This window comes from Bufo gargarizans, chromosome 11 (assembly GCF_014858855.1).
Source record: "Bufo gargarizans isolate SCDJY-AF-19 chromosome 11, ASM1485885v1, whole genome shotgun sequence".
In the NCBI taxonomy this organism is placed as follows: domain Eukaryota; kingdom Metazoa; phylum Chordata; class Amphibia; order Anura; family Bufonidae; genus Bufo; species Bufo gargarizans.
The window spans coordinates 97,144,974-97,161,188 of NC_058090.1; the positions used below are offsets into that span (position 1 = coordinate 97,144,974).

General features: G+C 52.3%; 1 protein-coding gene across 2 annotated transcripts; it reads left to right on the plus strand.

The window, feature by feature from the left end:
* The first annotated feature begins 6,522 nt into the window (after positions 1-6,522).
* HDGF (heparin binding growth factor) lies at positions 6,523-15,921 on the plus strand. 2 transcript variants are annotated; one of them, XM_044271890.1, is made up of 7 exons: positions 6,523-6,929; positions 11,104-11,180; positions 11,285-11,423; positions 11,513-11,578; positions 11,684-11,878; positions 12,595-12,800; positions 13,498-15,921. In XM_044271890.1, exons 1-7 carry the CDS (start codon positions 6,843-6,845, stop codon positions 13,499-13,501), a joined length of 774 nt encoding a protein of 257 aa, XP_044127825.1. In that variant the 5' UTR covers positions 6,523-6,842; the 3' UTR covers positions 13,502-15,921. The 2 variants fall into 2 exon arrangements, with proteins under 2 accessions (XP_044127825.1, XP_044127824.1); XM_044271889.1 differs by lacking the exon at positions 6,523-6,929 and adding an exon at positions 9,746-9,939.
* Positions 15,922-16,215: the final 294 nt, after the last annotated feature.

Genomic DNA, 16,215 nt, shown 5'->3' on the forward strand with positions numbered 1-16,215 from the left:
AGCAGCGCCTGTTTTCCCCCAGACATGATGTTCTATTTTTTGCGGACATATGGAAACAGAATGCACATGGAGCAGGTGATCAGCGGCGCCTGGCTTCCCCAGACATGATGCTGCCACCGCCATGCTTCACTGTAGGGATGGTATTGGGCAGGTGATCAGCGGCGCCTAGTTTCCCCAGACATGATGCTGCCATCCCCATGCTTCACTGTAGGGATGGTATTGGGCAGGTGATCAGCGGTGCCTGTTTTCCCCCCAGACATGATGCTGCCACCACCATGCTTCACTGCAGGGATGGTATTGGGCAGGTGATCAGCGGTGCCTGTTTTCCCCCAAGACATGATGCTGCCACCTCCATGCTTCACTGTAGGGATGGTATTGGGCAGGTGATCAGCGGCGCCTGGTTTCCCCCAGACATGATGTTGCCACCTCCATGCTTCACTGTAGGGATGATATTGGGCAGGTGATCAGCGGCAGCCTGGTTTCCCCAGACATGATGCTGCCACCTCCATGCTTCACTGTAGGGATGGTATTGGGCAGGTGATCAGCAGCGCCTGTTTTCCTCCAGACATGATGCTGCCACCACCATGCTTCACTGTAGGGATGGTATTGGGCAGGTGATCAGCGGCACCTGGTTTCCCCCAGACATGATGCTGCCACCACCATGCTTCACTGTAGGAATGGTATTGGGCAGGTGATCAGCGGCGCCTGGTTTACCCCAGACATGATGCTTTCACCACCATGCTTCACTGTAGGGATGGTATTGGGCAGGTGATCAGCGGTGCCTGGTTTCCTCCAGACATGATGCTGCCACCACCATGCTTCACTGTAGGAATGGTATTGGGCAGGTGATCAGCGGCGCCTGGTTTCCCCCAGACATGATGCTTTCACCACCATGCTTCACTGTAGGGATGGTATTGGGCAGGTGATCAGCGGCACCTGGTTTCCCCCAGACATGATGCTGCCACCACCATGCTTCACTGTAGGAATGGTATTGGGCAGGTGATCAGCGGCGCCTGGTTTACCCCAGACATGATGCTTTCACCACCATGCTTCACTGTAGGGATGGTATTGGGCAGGTGATCAGCGGTGCCTGGTTTCCTCCAGACATGATGCTGCCACCACCATGCTTCACTGTAGGAATGCTATTGGGCAGGTGATCAGCGGTGCCTGGTTTCCTCCAGACATGATGCTGCCACCACCATGCTTCACTGTAGGGATGGTATTGGGCAGGTGATCAGCGGTGCCTGGTTTCCTCCAGACATGATGCTGCCACCACCATGCTTCACTGTAGGGATGGTATTGGGCAGGTGATCAGCGGCGCCTGGTTTCCTCCAGACATGATGCTGCCACCACCATGCTTCACTGTAGGAATGGTATTGGGCAGGTGGTCAGCGGCGCCTGGTTTACCCCAGACATGATGCTTTCACCACCATGCTTCACTGTAGGGATGGTATTGGGCAGGTGATCAGCGGCACCTGGTTTCCTTCTGACATGATACTGCCACCTCCATGCTTCACTGCAGGGATGGTATTGGGCAGGTGATCAGCGGCGTCTGGTTTCCCCCAGACATGATCCTGCCATCACCATGCTTCACTGTAGGAATGGTATTGGGCAGGTGATCAGCGGCACCTGGTTTCCCCAGACATGATGCTGCCACATCCATGCTTCACTGTATGGATGGTATTGGGCAGGCGATCAGCGGTGCCTGTTTTCCTCCAGACATGATGCTGCCACCTCCATGCTTCACTGTATGGATGGTATTGGGCAGGCGATCAGCGGTGCCTGTTTTCCTCCAGACATGATGCTGCCACCTCCATGCTTCACTGATCAGGGGGGGGGGGGTCTGACAGCACCACCTGCCACATAGTGGCCATGCCAGGTTACTGCACCCAGGTATAGGACCCCCACTATCTGATACTAATGACCTATCCTGAGGACGCCCCGCACCACCACCGATCAGGGGGGCACGATGTACAGGGCTGGAGTCAGACAGCACCACCTACCACGTAGTGGCCATGCCAGGTTACTGCACCCAGGTATAGGACCCCCACTATCTGATACTGATGACCTATCCTGAGGACACCCCGCACCACCACCGATCAGGGGGGCACGATGTACAGGGCTGGAGTCAGACAGCACCACCTGCTACGTAGTGGCCATGCCAGGTTACTGCACCCAGGTATAGTACCCCCACTATCTGATACTAATGACCTATCCTGAGGACGCCCCGCACCACCACCGATCGGGGGGGGCACGATCTACAGGGCTGGAGTCAGACAGCACCACCTGCTACGTAGTGGCCATGTCAGGGTACTGCACCCAGGTATAGGACCCCCACTATCTGATACTAATGACCTATCCTGAGGACGCCCCGCACCACCACCGATCAGGGGGGGCACGATGTACAGGGCTGGAGTCAGACAGCACCACCTGCTGCGTAGTGGCCATGCCAGGTTACTGCACCCAGGTATAGGACCCCCACTATCTGATACTGATGACCTATCCTGAGGACGCCCCGCACCACCACCGATCAGGGGGGCACGATGTACAGTGCTGGAGTCAGACAGCACCACCTGCTACGTAGTGGCCATGCCAGGTTACTGCACCCAGGTATAGGACCCCCACTATCTGATACTGATGACCTATCCTCAGGACGCCCCGCATCACCACCGATCAGGGGGGGGCACGATGTACAGTGCTGGAGTCAGACAGCACCACCTGCTACGTAGTGGCCATGCCAGGTTACTGCACCCAGGTATAGGACCCCCACTATCTGATACTGATGACCTATCCTGAGGACGCCCCGCACCACCATCGATCAGGGGGGGGCACGATGTACAGGGCTGGAGTCAGACAGCACCACCTGCTACGTAGTGGCCATGCCAGGTTACTGCACCCAGGTATAGGACCCCCACTATCTGATACTGATGACCTATCCTGAGGACGCCCCGCACCACCACCGATCAGGGGGGCACGATGTACAGGGCTGGAGTCAGACAGCACCACCTGCTACGTAGTGGCCATGCCAGGTTACTGCACCCAGGTATAGGACCCCCACTATCTGATACTGATGACCTATCCTGAGGATAGCTGATCCGTATCTATAGCCGGAGAACCCCTTTAAAGAGAATCCTCCCATATACATGGTTATGAACGGCAGCGCGGACTCCCGTGGAAATCCACTGTGTGGACATGCCGTTACCCAGCACATGAGACGTGTGACAATATACGCGCCGTCTCTGGAAGGTCTGATTAACCTTACGCCATTTTACATCTAGACAGCGCTAGATAAAATGCCGCCGTTTACATGGGCCCCAAAAGGTGTCTGCAAAGTCTGCGGTCAAAATCTCCATCTATTGACACGTCTGTAGGAGCGCGTCTGAGAACACAAAGAACGCCGCGCCGCTCATTAGTAAGTGAATGGTGGAAATGAGGAGTATTGTCCGTGGCCGGCGAGCCCCATTTACAAGTGACTGGAGGTATCTACATACATAGCAGAGGGTAGGGACACGCCCTGGGGCAGACACCACCGCCATACCACTAAATAAACATACCAGTATGGACGCTATATAGATGACTGGGGGGTCTGGGGGACTTTATGAAGGGGCTAAACAGGAATGATTGGAACTTAAAATGTACAACTTGGGTGAACGTTTTAGATCTTACTATATATATAGACTGATGGAAACGCGTCCATAGAAACCACCAGTTGCCATCACGGTCCCTGGTTAAAAAGAGGAGCCTAAGCCTAAGAGAGCCCCGGGTGCCGGAAGCAATGAGCGCCTCCATCACTACAGATTGCTGGAGCGCTGACGCCCACATACTGCGGCGGGGCACGGGAGCGCATAGTTCCCTGCCCCACCGCCATAGGCTTCAGGCCTAGTAGGCCTGAGGCCTATGCAGTAGTGAAATCCCGGCGCAGGCGTGCGTGATGATGTCATCGCGCGTGCCTGTGTCGGGACGCAGCAGCACAGTGAAGTGTGCGCGCCTTCCTCTCCTCTGCAAGCGTAGGTGAGTATTTAGTTTTTGGGCAAATTACTATGTGGGGCAGTGTGGGGGAAATGACTATATGGAGGCAGTGTGGGGGAAACTACTGTGTGGGGGCAAATTACTATATGGAGCAGTGTGGGGGAAATTACTGTGTGGGGGCGGGGGGGTAAATTACTATATGGGGGCAGTGTGGGGGAAATTTGTGTGGGGGAAATTACTATATGGGGCAGTGTGGGGGGGGGGGGTTGTTATTGGGGAGGCACTGTAGAGGCAGTTCTATTATTTCTGGGGACACTATACAGGGATTATTACCCGGAGCACAATACAGGGTGTTATTATTACTGGGACACTCTAGGGGACATTATAGCTGCTGTGGACACTATAGGGACATTTGGGGTCATTTATCAAACTGGTGTAAAGCAGAACTGGCTTAGTTGCCCATAGCAGCCAATCAGATTCCACCTTTCATATTTGACAGCTCCTTTGGAAATCCAGTTCTACTTTACACCACTTTGATAAATGACCCCAATTATCTGTACTGAGTCACTATTTTTTCAGCAGTATAGTACCTGGGGCATTGGGGGGCACAGTATAGGGGGTGGCAGCAGCATAATATTGTGGAGACACACGGATGGGGAGGTTGATGGAAAAATTGAGAAATGTAATGTGTCAGTGTTACAAACTCTGTAGAGACGAGATGCGGCTGAAAGAATTAGTCATGGCGGTCTGGGTCAAACGGAGGAGAAGAGGAAAGAGGTCTACATGACAGGAGAAGTCACTGGGTGTAAGAGGTTTGCAACCACAGGGGTTAAATGTCGAATTTGGCTTAAAACCTTGTCTAATATGACGGCAATGTTTGGCTTTGTGATTATGGAGCCAATAAGGGAACGGTGGAGGTGATGTTCTATATGTACTTGGGATCGTCAGCTGCATATTGACATTATGGGAAGGTTCTTGTGGGATGCGAATCGCTATTAATAGGGTCGAACTGCGATACAAGTTATACTATAGTGCATGGGAGATGCGTTTTATATGGCCGACTGTGTAACATGCAGCAAAGTAAATAACTCGGAGGAATCGGTTCTAATGGTATTTTTATCTTTCTACATAACGGGCGTTGTGCGCGGTTTCTTTAGAAGTGAAAGATAGTACGCTGGTGGAGAGCTGTGCTCTTTAAGGCTCCATTCACACGTCCCTATAATGGGTCCGCTTGCGGAACAGATTGTGGACACATTCATTCTCTATGGGCACTATGTGCTCTCCTCATCCGCATTTCCGGAGCGCGCCCCCGATCTTCCAGTCCGCGGCTCGGGAAAAAAAAATAGAACATGTCCTATTCTTGTCTGCAGTTCTATGGGGGTGACAGCCGGGTGTATTGCGGATCCGCCATGCACTACGGACGTCTGAATGGAGCCTAAGAGAGCGTGGATACCGATGTGTCTCTATATCTGATGGTGCATATGGCTTAAAAATACCTCCGGTGGATTTAAAGCAGCGCGGTCCGATATCTACAAATACATGACCGCCATACCACTGCACATCATGTGCCCCGCCAGTGACATCACCAGAAAATCCTCCTCCTGTACGGGGGCCACACTGGCGTCTTTCTGAGGATTGGGCACGTTGGACTTCACCGTTGTTGTTCTGCCGAGAGACCAGCGTCTGGCAGCCTCTTATCTCTGTTATTACAGGGCTTATCCCGCAAAATGAAAGATCACCGATCTACAGAATAAGGCTCCATTCACACGTCCGTGGTGTGTTGCGGACCCGCAACACACCCGCCCGGCACCCCTAAAGAAATGCCTATTCTTGCCCGCAGCTGCGGACAAGAATAGGACATGTTCTATCTTTTGTGGAGCTGCGGACCCGAAGATCGGGGCCGTGCTCTGCAAATGCAGATGCGGACAGCACACTGTGTGCTGTCCGCATCCATTCCGGGCCCATTGAAAATTAATGGGTCTGCACCCGTACCGTAAAATTGCGGAACGGATGCGGACCCATGAATGGAGCCTTAGAGATAATGAATTTCAGGGGCCAGACCCGTGGCCCCCCCACTATCTCCATTGACTTCTATGGAAGCAGAGCACCGACATGAGCTCCATTCAAAGAGGGGACGCCTCATAGTCACCGGGGTCCCGATGGCGGACCCTCTGCAATCTGTTATTTTGCATCAAGTAATCCATCATTTTTCGTAAGCGAATACGCAGGAAAAATGGACAATGCCTAAGAGGGTGGTGTTATGTAAGTTTTCTGATCATTTCCAGTTCTTGTGGAACTACAAGCACCAGCAATGCCTTCAGTGCACAGAGGCTTGCAGTTCCAATATTTACTTTTATTGTACTTTACTAGTTTTATTTTCCCTCTCGCTGACTAGTCATGACTGCGCATGCTCCATCGCTGGCGACGGATTTCGCGCCATCTCGTTTCCAAAACAACAATCCAACCCATCGGCGCTCCTACTGGCCCACTGCGCCGGACGTCGTCGATGGGCGGGGATTAGGCGTCCAGTCCCGGATTTTTTAAAAGCGGTCAGGCCTGAGTAGTGGATTACCAGACGAAACGAGGAGGAGTAGACAGGGAGGTGGAGAGCGGAGGAGGGAGCAAATCAACGCCAGCGAGGAGAGATTCAAACACAAACAAGTGGATGGGCTTCTACCCCTCGGCGCCGGACACCGACTCCTCGCCCGCCCAGCGCTAGCTCCAGGCCGCGGCCTCCAGCCCGCACAGCAGCAGCCTCCGCCGAGCGCTCCCTCCTCGGGCCTGCCCCGTGCTCCGGCCCGCCTCGCCTCTGGGTGTCTCCTGCGTTTCCCGCTCTTTCCTCTCACTCTTCGCCCGAGGCCTGAACCCGCGCCATGTCCCGTTCCAGCCGGCAGAAGGAGTACAAGTGCGGGGACCTGGTGTTCGCCAAGATGAAGGGCTACCCGCACTGGCCGGCCCGGGTGAGTGTCTGCTGGGACTTGTAGTCCTCCGCGCCGTGCGCACGGGTCACGCCGCCATCTCTGCAGCGAGGTGGCATGTCGTAGTTACACGGGGTAGTCTGCTGGGAGTTGTAGTTAAATGCCGGATCGCTAATATGTAGGCCAGGGAGCGAAGTGGAGTGTCTGCTGGGAGTCGTAGTTTAATGCTGGTGCCTTCTCCTCGGCCCCCAGTTGTTTGGTGCACGTGGAAAGTTGATGTCTGCTGGGAGTTGTAGTTCCACGCAGGTGTGTTCTCCTCAGTATTGGGGGCAGGTAGAAAAGTTACTGTGTTTGCTTAGAGTTGTAGTTCCATGCCAGTGTTTTATATTTAGTTATGTCTGCTGAGAGTTGTAGTTGTATGCAGTTTTTCTCAGTGGTTGTTGGATCGTTATTATTGGGGTTCAGATTAGTGGTATGTCTGCTGGGAGTTGTAGTTCCATGCTGGAATATTACCTTTGTTTTCCTGTCCCATCACTATTATTGAGGGCCAGGTCGAAACATTGAATGTCTGCTGGGGGTTGTAGTTCCATGCAGTTTTTCTCCGTAATTGTTGGATCGGTATTATTGGGGTTCGGATTAGTGATATGTTTGCTGGGGGTTGTAGTTCCATGTCGGTGACTAATCTGTCTATAGTTGTCGGCTCGGTGTTAATGCCCACCAGGTTGGATGTGTCTGCTGGGAGTTGTAGTTCCATGCCGGCGTCCTCCTTGCTCTATAGTTGTTAGATGGCTAATATCGAGGATGTTGCTGAGGATCAGTGGTTTGGGGAGTATGACTCCCAGCATGTCCTACTGCCATGCTGAGAGTTGTAGTTTCACAGGCCTGGTGGGGAGTCGGAGGGTGGCGCTCCTGTGAGCTCACATCTGGAGGAAGCGTGCTGAGGAGCACATGTCCGGGGTCGGGTTACACACCTGAGGTGAGGGGGGAGGGGGAGAGAGCCGTAGTCAGTCAGCGGCCAATCAGATCGCTGCTTTCCTTTACCAGCGTCTTATTATGAGATTGGGCTGATGTAATAAAGCTTAGTCCTCGGTTAACCCCGTCATTACTAAAGGTGGGTTACAAAGTGGTCAATAGGTTGTCCTCGTCGTCCAGGACGGGTACACATGACTATGGCTGGCATTGTGCAGGGTCCAGGTGACCTCCATACCCGCCCGCTGACTTCTCCAGGAGGGGCATCTGCTGTCGCCTGCTCCCCGGTGTTGGGCGCACAGGACCGGTGACTGGCGTTATCTTAAAGGGGCAGGAGAGCATGCTGGGTAATTTAACTACTACTACTCCTGCTGCACAGTGCCGCTGTTTGCCCAGGTCTCTGCCAAATGTACTCTGCCCCGGCCTCTCCCCGCAGCAGAAACCTGCCTCATACTGCACTGTGCAGGCGCTCCTCCCAGCATGCCCCGGGCAGAGACGTCAGGCTTGTCAATACAGGGAGACGCACCGCCGCTGTGCGCCAGGTCTGGACTGACCTACAATGAACGGGCCACACCCCTCACAAAAGTCCTCTGTGGGCAGGGGTTGTGTGCGGGGCCACATTCTTACCCGGAAGGCTGAGATGTAGTACCACGTGCAACCTGTGGGCAGGAGTGGCGCTGTGAGCGTCATGTGTACCTCTAATGTATAAGAGGTGGTGCTCTGCTGCAGTGGCGGGCGACGTTCGTCATGTGGCGCGCCTCCAGAGGGTCACGGCGCGGCCTGTAATCTTATGTTTGGCAGGGGTGACTGTCGGCAAGTGTGTTGCGGATCTTTCTGTGCACGCTTTTACGCAACACTGATGGCGGCGTGAGGTGACCCCCATTCACTTATTTTTTTGCAATTTGCGGCGCTGTAGCCCTGGCCTTAAAGGGGTTGTCCAGGATTTTAAAGTTGATGGGCCTATCCTCAGGAGGAGTGGGCGGTCTGACAAATGGTTGGGGGGTGTCAGTCCCTGCCGATACTGAGGATATTCCATCGATATCTGTAGCCCGGACAACGCCTTTAATGCTTATCACATCCCCTTTAAGTGGAGATGGACGACCTCTGGTAAAATGAGTGATAATTGGTCTGACAGTTTCCACCCTGTGTAGAGAGCTGTAATATTGGGGGGGGGGGGGGGGGGGGCACTGGCAGTTCTGCTGACGGTCTCCTTGTCTTGGCCCAGTGATGATCAAGTATCGCGCTTAGAGGGATCGGGGCCACCATTCTGAGGCCTGAGCTCCTCTTCTTCATTCTTCTGCCTTCTTCTCTCTCCTTCTTCTTGACTTTTTTTCTTGTCTGTTTTCTTCGGCTCGGCCTCCGTCTGGTTCGGTCTTCCCAGTGACGGCAAGATTATGAGATCTGAGGGCCCCGCACCAGTGCGGTCAGCGGGTGGACAGACGGCAGCAGGGTCATCGGGGTGCAGCAGCTGCTGTAATCCAGTTAGGGATGCAGCCCGCCATCGTCGAGGTTATTCTTTGTGTATGTAAAGCCATTCCCAGGAATGCACAATGTGGCGGGTCTCTGTGAGCCGCTATGCCTGTGCTGACAGCTCGCTATGGTGTATGTGCAGCCTGTCAGAATAACACGGGTTGACCACAGTCATCCTGGATTATCTTCCGCTGGCCGCCGTTAACTCTTTATCTCCATGCCAGCCTGTCCTGTGTGGGCGGCGGGCCAGGCTTTGGCTGATAACACAAGTCGCACGCAGCACTTTATCCTCCTCCCACAGGAAGGCCGCGTCTGGTGGCTTCTTCTGTAATCCTCCTCTACCCACAGACTATAACGGGGCATGGAGTAGTCCGCAGGATCAGTAATAAGGCCCCGGCTCCTCCATGCTGCTACACTGGGGGGGGCAGTGTCCCTATGGGTGTCATACAGTCTGGCCCTCTAGATTGCAGCACCTGAGAGTTGCGCCATGCTGCAGCCGTTTGACTCTGAGCCGTGTTCTTCCTGCATGTGGTTTGTGCCGTTGCGGTCAGCCTGTGGCTGTCAGGGCATGATGGGGGTTGTAGTTTTACAAGAGATGGAGATCCACAGTAGAGTAAGCAGTTTTCTACTTTTACCTCAGGGAATCTGTCATCAGTTTTATGCAGCTCTGAGTGAAGCACAGGATCCCTCTCCCCTCCCCCCTTGGTGATGGCCTCCACATGCCCTGAGCGGCGGCGGCCCACCTCCCCCGCCAATGATTGACACCTCTGGTCCTATACTGGCAGTCGGAGACAACTGGGGTGTGCTCGCCCTCGATCTTCCTAACAGTGGATGGGGGGGGGGGGGTTACATGGGAAGTCCCCAACCCCTCACAGAGGGTCCACAGGGCCGTAGCCTGGGTATTGGCACAGGGCACCTTAGGTGTTGGCACATGCTCGGCCCTCAATCACAGGATCGGGTTGTAGGTGTTGGCTGTGTAGCCTGTAAGCAGTGGGGGTCACGTCCACCCAGTAGACGTAGATTTTATCTCCTGCGGATTGACCTGGATCCGTCCCTTGCGTGCACAGTCTTATCCGTCCCCCGTAATCATACTGCGTAATAAAGGAGGCCGGGGTGTAGCAGCCAATTATAACCGGTTGGATTACACCCAGGTCTGCCCGAGTGTTGTGTTAATGATGGCATTGCCCTCCTGGGGCAGCGGGGGTCCTCCTAGTGTGGGGCTCCCCTGTGGGCGCTTGCAGACCTGTTGCATAAGCGAGTGTGGAAATCTCTGGGGTAGAGCAGGTTACGTGCCGCCGTCACCCACGGGATCTATAAATGTGCACACACCCTCCGCTGCCAGTACAAGAATAACCGCCCGCCTGACAGCAAGCAGCTTATTAACACCCGTAACATGTCAGCACAGAGCTGTACAGGAGCCAGCATGACTGTGCACCACGGCCTGGTGCAACGGGGACCTGTCATCTGCTGGGCCTGGGAGGAAGCTGCAGCTTGTGCAATGCTTGGGGCCGGCACCCTCCAGCACATCACACGTCTGCCATTGTCTTTCATCCTTTCATGGCCATAGGCTAAATGCCGCCCCTCTCCTATTAATATGGAACTCTGTGGGCGTTTTGCAGCACGTATGGCCTTAATGACATGCCCCCCCACGTGCTGCCGCCGACTGCACACAATGGGTTTTGTGTTGTGCAGTCCCTGAAGAACTTGGTGGCATTTACTGTGTCTGTGTTCGTTATTTTACTTCCAGTCCTAACGCCTTGTCTCTGTTTCCTTCCAGATTGATGAAGTCCCAGATCCCGCCGCAAAGTCCGCTGCTAACAAGTACCAAGTTTTCTTCTTTGGGACACACGAAACGTGAGTACTGGGGGGCAGTGATGACTTTAGAGGGGGTGCGCTGCCCGTGTCATCACCCAGGCTGAGCCATGCAATAATGGCGTCTTCCCTCTCTCCTCATGCAGGGCACACCTTGGTCCTAAAGACATCTTTAACTACGAGGAGACCAAGGAGAAGTTTGGAAAAGCAAACAAGAGGAAAGGCTTCAGCGAGGGGCTCTGGGAAATTGAGAATAATCCCACAGTAAAAGCCTCAGGATATACGGTAACTGACTCGTCACCGATCTCTGCCGAAGCATCTTGTCATTTTTACCTGGTCAGTAATTAACCTGCATCTGATTTTTATCCCCCCAGCCTTCTCGGAAGAGGGGTTCCAAAGGCGCTGGACGTGGAGGTGATAAAGCCAAGGACGGAGAGAAGGTAGACCTATCTAGCCCCTGAATCTTCCAGTGCTAGCAGCTGTAATAAAAAAAAATCTCCACTGGGGGCAGCACTCCTTACATTTTCTTGCCTGCTTTTTATTAGGCGACGCCAAAGAAAAGCTCAGAAGGCGACGCAGAAGACGACGACGATGAGGAAGAAAAGCCAGAGGATGATGGAGAGAAGAAAGGCAGTGCTGACGGCAGCAGCGATGAGGAGGGGAAATTAGTGATTGACGAGCAGTCTAAGGAGAAGGGAGAGAAGGCCGCAGCCAAGCGGAAAGCAGAGGACGCTGCAGAGGTGCGTTATTTTATAGACCCCCTGAGAGAACACCTTAAGCTTATAGTTTGTTGCCTGCAGACCCATGTATGTCTAAAGGGGTTTTACACGGCTGAGCTACTGTGCTGTTAACACTAAGGCCTCATGAACACTGCTGTGCCCGTTTTGCGACCTGCAAACAGCGGGTCCGCAATATATGGGCACTGGCTTTGTGCACACCGTATCGCTTAAATGGGTCTGCGAAACGGAGGCACGAGACCCCACAGAAGCACTACAAAGTGCTTCTGTGGGGTGTCTCTCCGTGCCTCAGCACTGCAAAAAAAAGATGAAACGTGTTTTTTTTTTTTTTTTTTTTTTTTTTTTTTTTTTTGCTTTGCGAACAGGACATGGACCCATTCAAGTTGAACGGGTCTGGAGTCGTCTGCGGCAGCCGCACTGATGGTGTCAGTGCATTGGGGACTGCAATTTGCGGTCCCCGTTGCATGCAACGGACATCATGTGCATGAGCCCTAAAAGGGATGTGGTGTTCAGTGCATTGTGCTAACTGGTTGAAGGATGAGCACACACGTGTCACCTCCTGGAAAACCCCTTTAATAGTCATCTTGTGTGTCACTGGAAGAAGACATCGCAGATGACGCGTCTGTGTACCGTGGTACCGGCCACATCAGATCCTCTGCAGACTTGTGTGGCCCCAGTGACCTATAGGACTGGAGCAATAACTGTCCTTATCTCTGCAGAGCTCCCCTAAAAGAGTCAAGGCGGATGAAGAGCAGGAAGATGAGAAATCCGAGAACAAGGAACCTGCGAAAGAGGAGGCCAAGCACACGCCGGATGCGAAAAAAGACAACAAGAGCGATACTGCTGCAAAGGAGGGGTTAAAGGGGGAGGAGAAAAAGGCAGAAGAAAAATCAGTCATAGAAGAAACCAGTAACAAAGAGATGAGGTAAGGAATCGGGCTCATACCGACACCACAGTACCTATCCCCTGGATAGGTCTTCAGTATCTGATTGGTGGGGGTCCGACACCTGAAACCCCCACTGATCAGCTGTTTGAGAAGGCATGGGTGCTTGCAGTAGCCCCGCTGACTTCTCCTAGCATTCTGGTCAAGTGAATAGGGCGGAGTGCGCTACCAAGCAAAGCCACTATACAATGTACAGTGCTTGGTGAGCCAGGAGAAGGCCACGGCGCTCACAGCTGATTGGTGGAAGTCCCGGGTATAGGACCCCCACCGATCCAGAGGATAGGTCATTGGTATAAAAATCTCGGAAAACCCTTTTAAAGGGATTTGGCCACCTTTTGACTTGGCTGACTTTTGTCATGTGTTAGTCACTACTGCAACAGCATCAAAGCAGAAGTGGTGAGCGAAGTTTTAGGGAACAAGTGTGCTTCTTTTTTGAAGGTCTGACCAGGAAAGGGATCTCCAGTAGATGACCTAAGTTTAGGTCTGGCAGCAGAGCTACCCAGAGCCGTCCGTTGTGTAGTGGGCAGAGCTGGTTACTGCATGCTGCTCCCAGCAGAGTTCTCCTTTAAGATGACCTAAAGTGACGTCCTTCTCCTTTAGAAATGTACTACGTCATGGCATTATTATGGTGAAGACCTCTGCGTCTAACTCTGATTTTTATGTTTTTCTCCCCCTGCAGTTAAACGGAGTTTCCCTTTCCTGACTGGGCAGAATCCTGACGACCTTTTCCTATATGGGGCGACGTGGGTGCATTAAAGAGAAAAAAAAATTTACTTTGAAAAGAGAAAAAAAAAAAAACCTGGGGAATGAACACTTCATCTTCTTCATCAGCCATTCTGTTAGATCTGCAACCCAACCCAGAAGCCATCGTTGTCAGTCCACATCTTCACGTAGAGATCAGGGCCTTCAGATAAACTCTGCCAACCGGTAACGCTGCTTGTGTCTCTTACATACTGTTATATTGCGCCAAGCAGAAGGCCCCGCCCCCCTATTAACGCCCCCGCGGAGCCTCCAGATATAAGCTCTCATCTTGATCATGGTTTTACTTTGTCTTATTTGTTCTGTTTTTAACCCTTGCCACATACGCAGGCTTCTTAATCTGACCCATCTCTCTAATATCCTGAATCTACAGCAGAGTCCATATTGGCAGCTCTTGGACTCGCCTCTTGAGTCTACAGCAGTGGGGGCCCCCTTTAGACGGCCATGATTTTGGGCGCAAATCCCATCCCGGTGGTGGGTCTTGGGGATCTGATGCTCTTAGTGTCTATCACTGGACCCGGGATCTGCAGCTAAAATCTGCCCACGGTGCCTAAGGGTTTTTCTCTATCCGCCCCCCACAGTCTGCGTCGGACATTTTTATTTTCTTGCCCCCCTTTCACTGGCTGCACCAAAGAGTTCATCCCTTCATCGGTAGCTTTTAAAGTGCTTCTGACAATTCATCTAGAGCTATGAAAACTTTATATACAGGGTGGACCATACCACTATTTTATTACCCCCCCCCCCCCCGCCCCCTTTACAGTGACCTGTGGGCTTTCAGCTGTTGCAGAACTACAACTCCCAGCCGATGCTGGTGACGGCTGAAGGACGGCAGGCTCCAGATCTCCGCTTTTGGCCCCTGTTCCTGTAGGCCCTACAGTATATAAAGGAGTCGCTTTCACCGTCGTGTATTTTTTAAAGTTTTTGGATCTTTATAACTGGATATTTGTCTGTCCTTCTATCGGCTTTTTATGTTAATTTTTTTTGCGTAATCCTCCTCCGTTTCCTGCTTTGGGAAAGCAGAGGAGACGATGTAAAAATAACCTGCCCTCGTTTAGCATCATGTGTATACTTTGTGTATAGGAATTTTCTGTCGGCATTTTATATAGCGGCATAGTCTGGCTGTAATATATTAAACACTAAGTGTATAACGTGCCCATAGCTTGTTCTTGACACCCGCAGTAGCCTGGGCCACCAGGGGCGACTACTGCTGCTAGGATAACCTCGCGGCCTAGTGTTCTTGATCATGTGACAGAGGGGTTGAAAGATTTCAGGTAGCCGTTGCCAACCCAAATGGACATACCACTTTAAAATAGAGGAAAACAGGTCACCTATGTCTATGGGCTGTGTCTAATACTGCAGTACCTGACCCGGCCTGTGGACATGAGTGGTGCCGTTCCTGAGTTACATCTGGTATTCTGCTGTGAGTCGCTGTAAAGTGGCAATCGTGTGGATCTACCCGTTAAAGCTTCCCTGACTTCTCTGTGTGTGCATGAGGATTGAAGGGTTTGTCCAGGATTAGAAAAACATGGCTGCTTTCTTCTAAAAACAGCGCCACCCCTGTCCACAGGTTGTGTGTGGTAGTGCAGCTCGGCTCTGTTGGAGTCGGTGTGGCATAGCTGCCATAACGCACACAATCTTGGATGGGGGTGGTGCGGTTGAGAAGGCAGCCATGTTGTTCTCGTCCTGGACACCCCACTGTGTACGCCCTGTGCTCTAGCTCTAATATGGAGCGAGATGGCGGCCTCTGTCCTGTATGTGGGTGTCCCTTATTGTCTCAGCGGAAGAGTCTTAAAGGAACCTCTCAGCCACAAACTGATTGGCCTGAGGCTCTTAATCTTAAGATTGCCAGTGCTTTGTGGGTTCAGCGATGAGGCCGCCCCGCACCTCTGCAGTCATCTCTCATCCCGTCCTCACTAATCAAGGGTTGCAGCCCCAAGTCCGACTCTTCGCCCGGCTACTAACATCATGGAACGAAAACATTTTGTAGTATGTTTTTAATAAAATAAAAAGCGGCTAAAAAAAATTTACCCTAAAGAGTCCTTTCTAGTTAATTTTCTAGGTAGTTTTCTATTTTCTCCCCTCCCCCGCGTGCCCATGTCGGTCTCCTCCTCCCCCTCCTCTCATCCTGCTATGTGATGTAATCATAAAATTTGTAACATATGCCGAGAATGACTTTCCTTCAACTTTTTATCCCCCCCCCCCCCCATCCCGGTTTTGCGGTTGTGATGGAAGCGATTGTTAAAAAAAAAAAATAATTAGCTTTTTGGTATAGTTCTAAAAACTGTAGACTGCAGCTCTTTTGGACAAACAGATTATTATTAAAAAATAAAAATTAAGAAATTTCTGTCTGTGTTTTCTTGTATGGGGAGGTCACATGACCTGGCTGTGTGCTGGGCAGCCAGTCAGAAGAAAGCTATAAGCAGCCTGAACCAATGAGGAGAGGGGGCGTGTCTGAGACTACCTCACACGTCCTCTCGACACTGCAGCTAAACTGTAGTCGCCTAACACACAGCTAAGAAGAAAGATCTAACTGGGAGGTAATCATCACTTCCGTATCACCTTTCCGCCTACAGCCATCCCTTTAATTGCTTGTCTCCACACCCCTTCTTCTTCGTCTCTCCCCCACACTGTATGAATT

Bases quoted from the DNA above. Each gene is read 5' to 3' on its own strand.
- HDGF (XM_044271889.1), top strand. From the start codon at position 9,814: ATGCTGCAGCCGTTTGACTCTGAGCCGTGTTCTTCCTGCATGTGGTTT. The intron at 9,940-11,103 runs GTAAGCAGTTTT...GTTTCCTTCCAG, and splicing joins AGATGGAGATCCACAGTAGA to ATTGATGAAGTCCCAGATCC. The intron at 11,879-12,594 runs GTGCGTTATTTT...TTATCTCTGCAG, and splicing joins AAGCAGAGGACGCTGCAGAG to AGCTCCCCTAAAAGAGTCAA.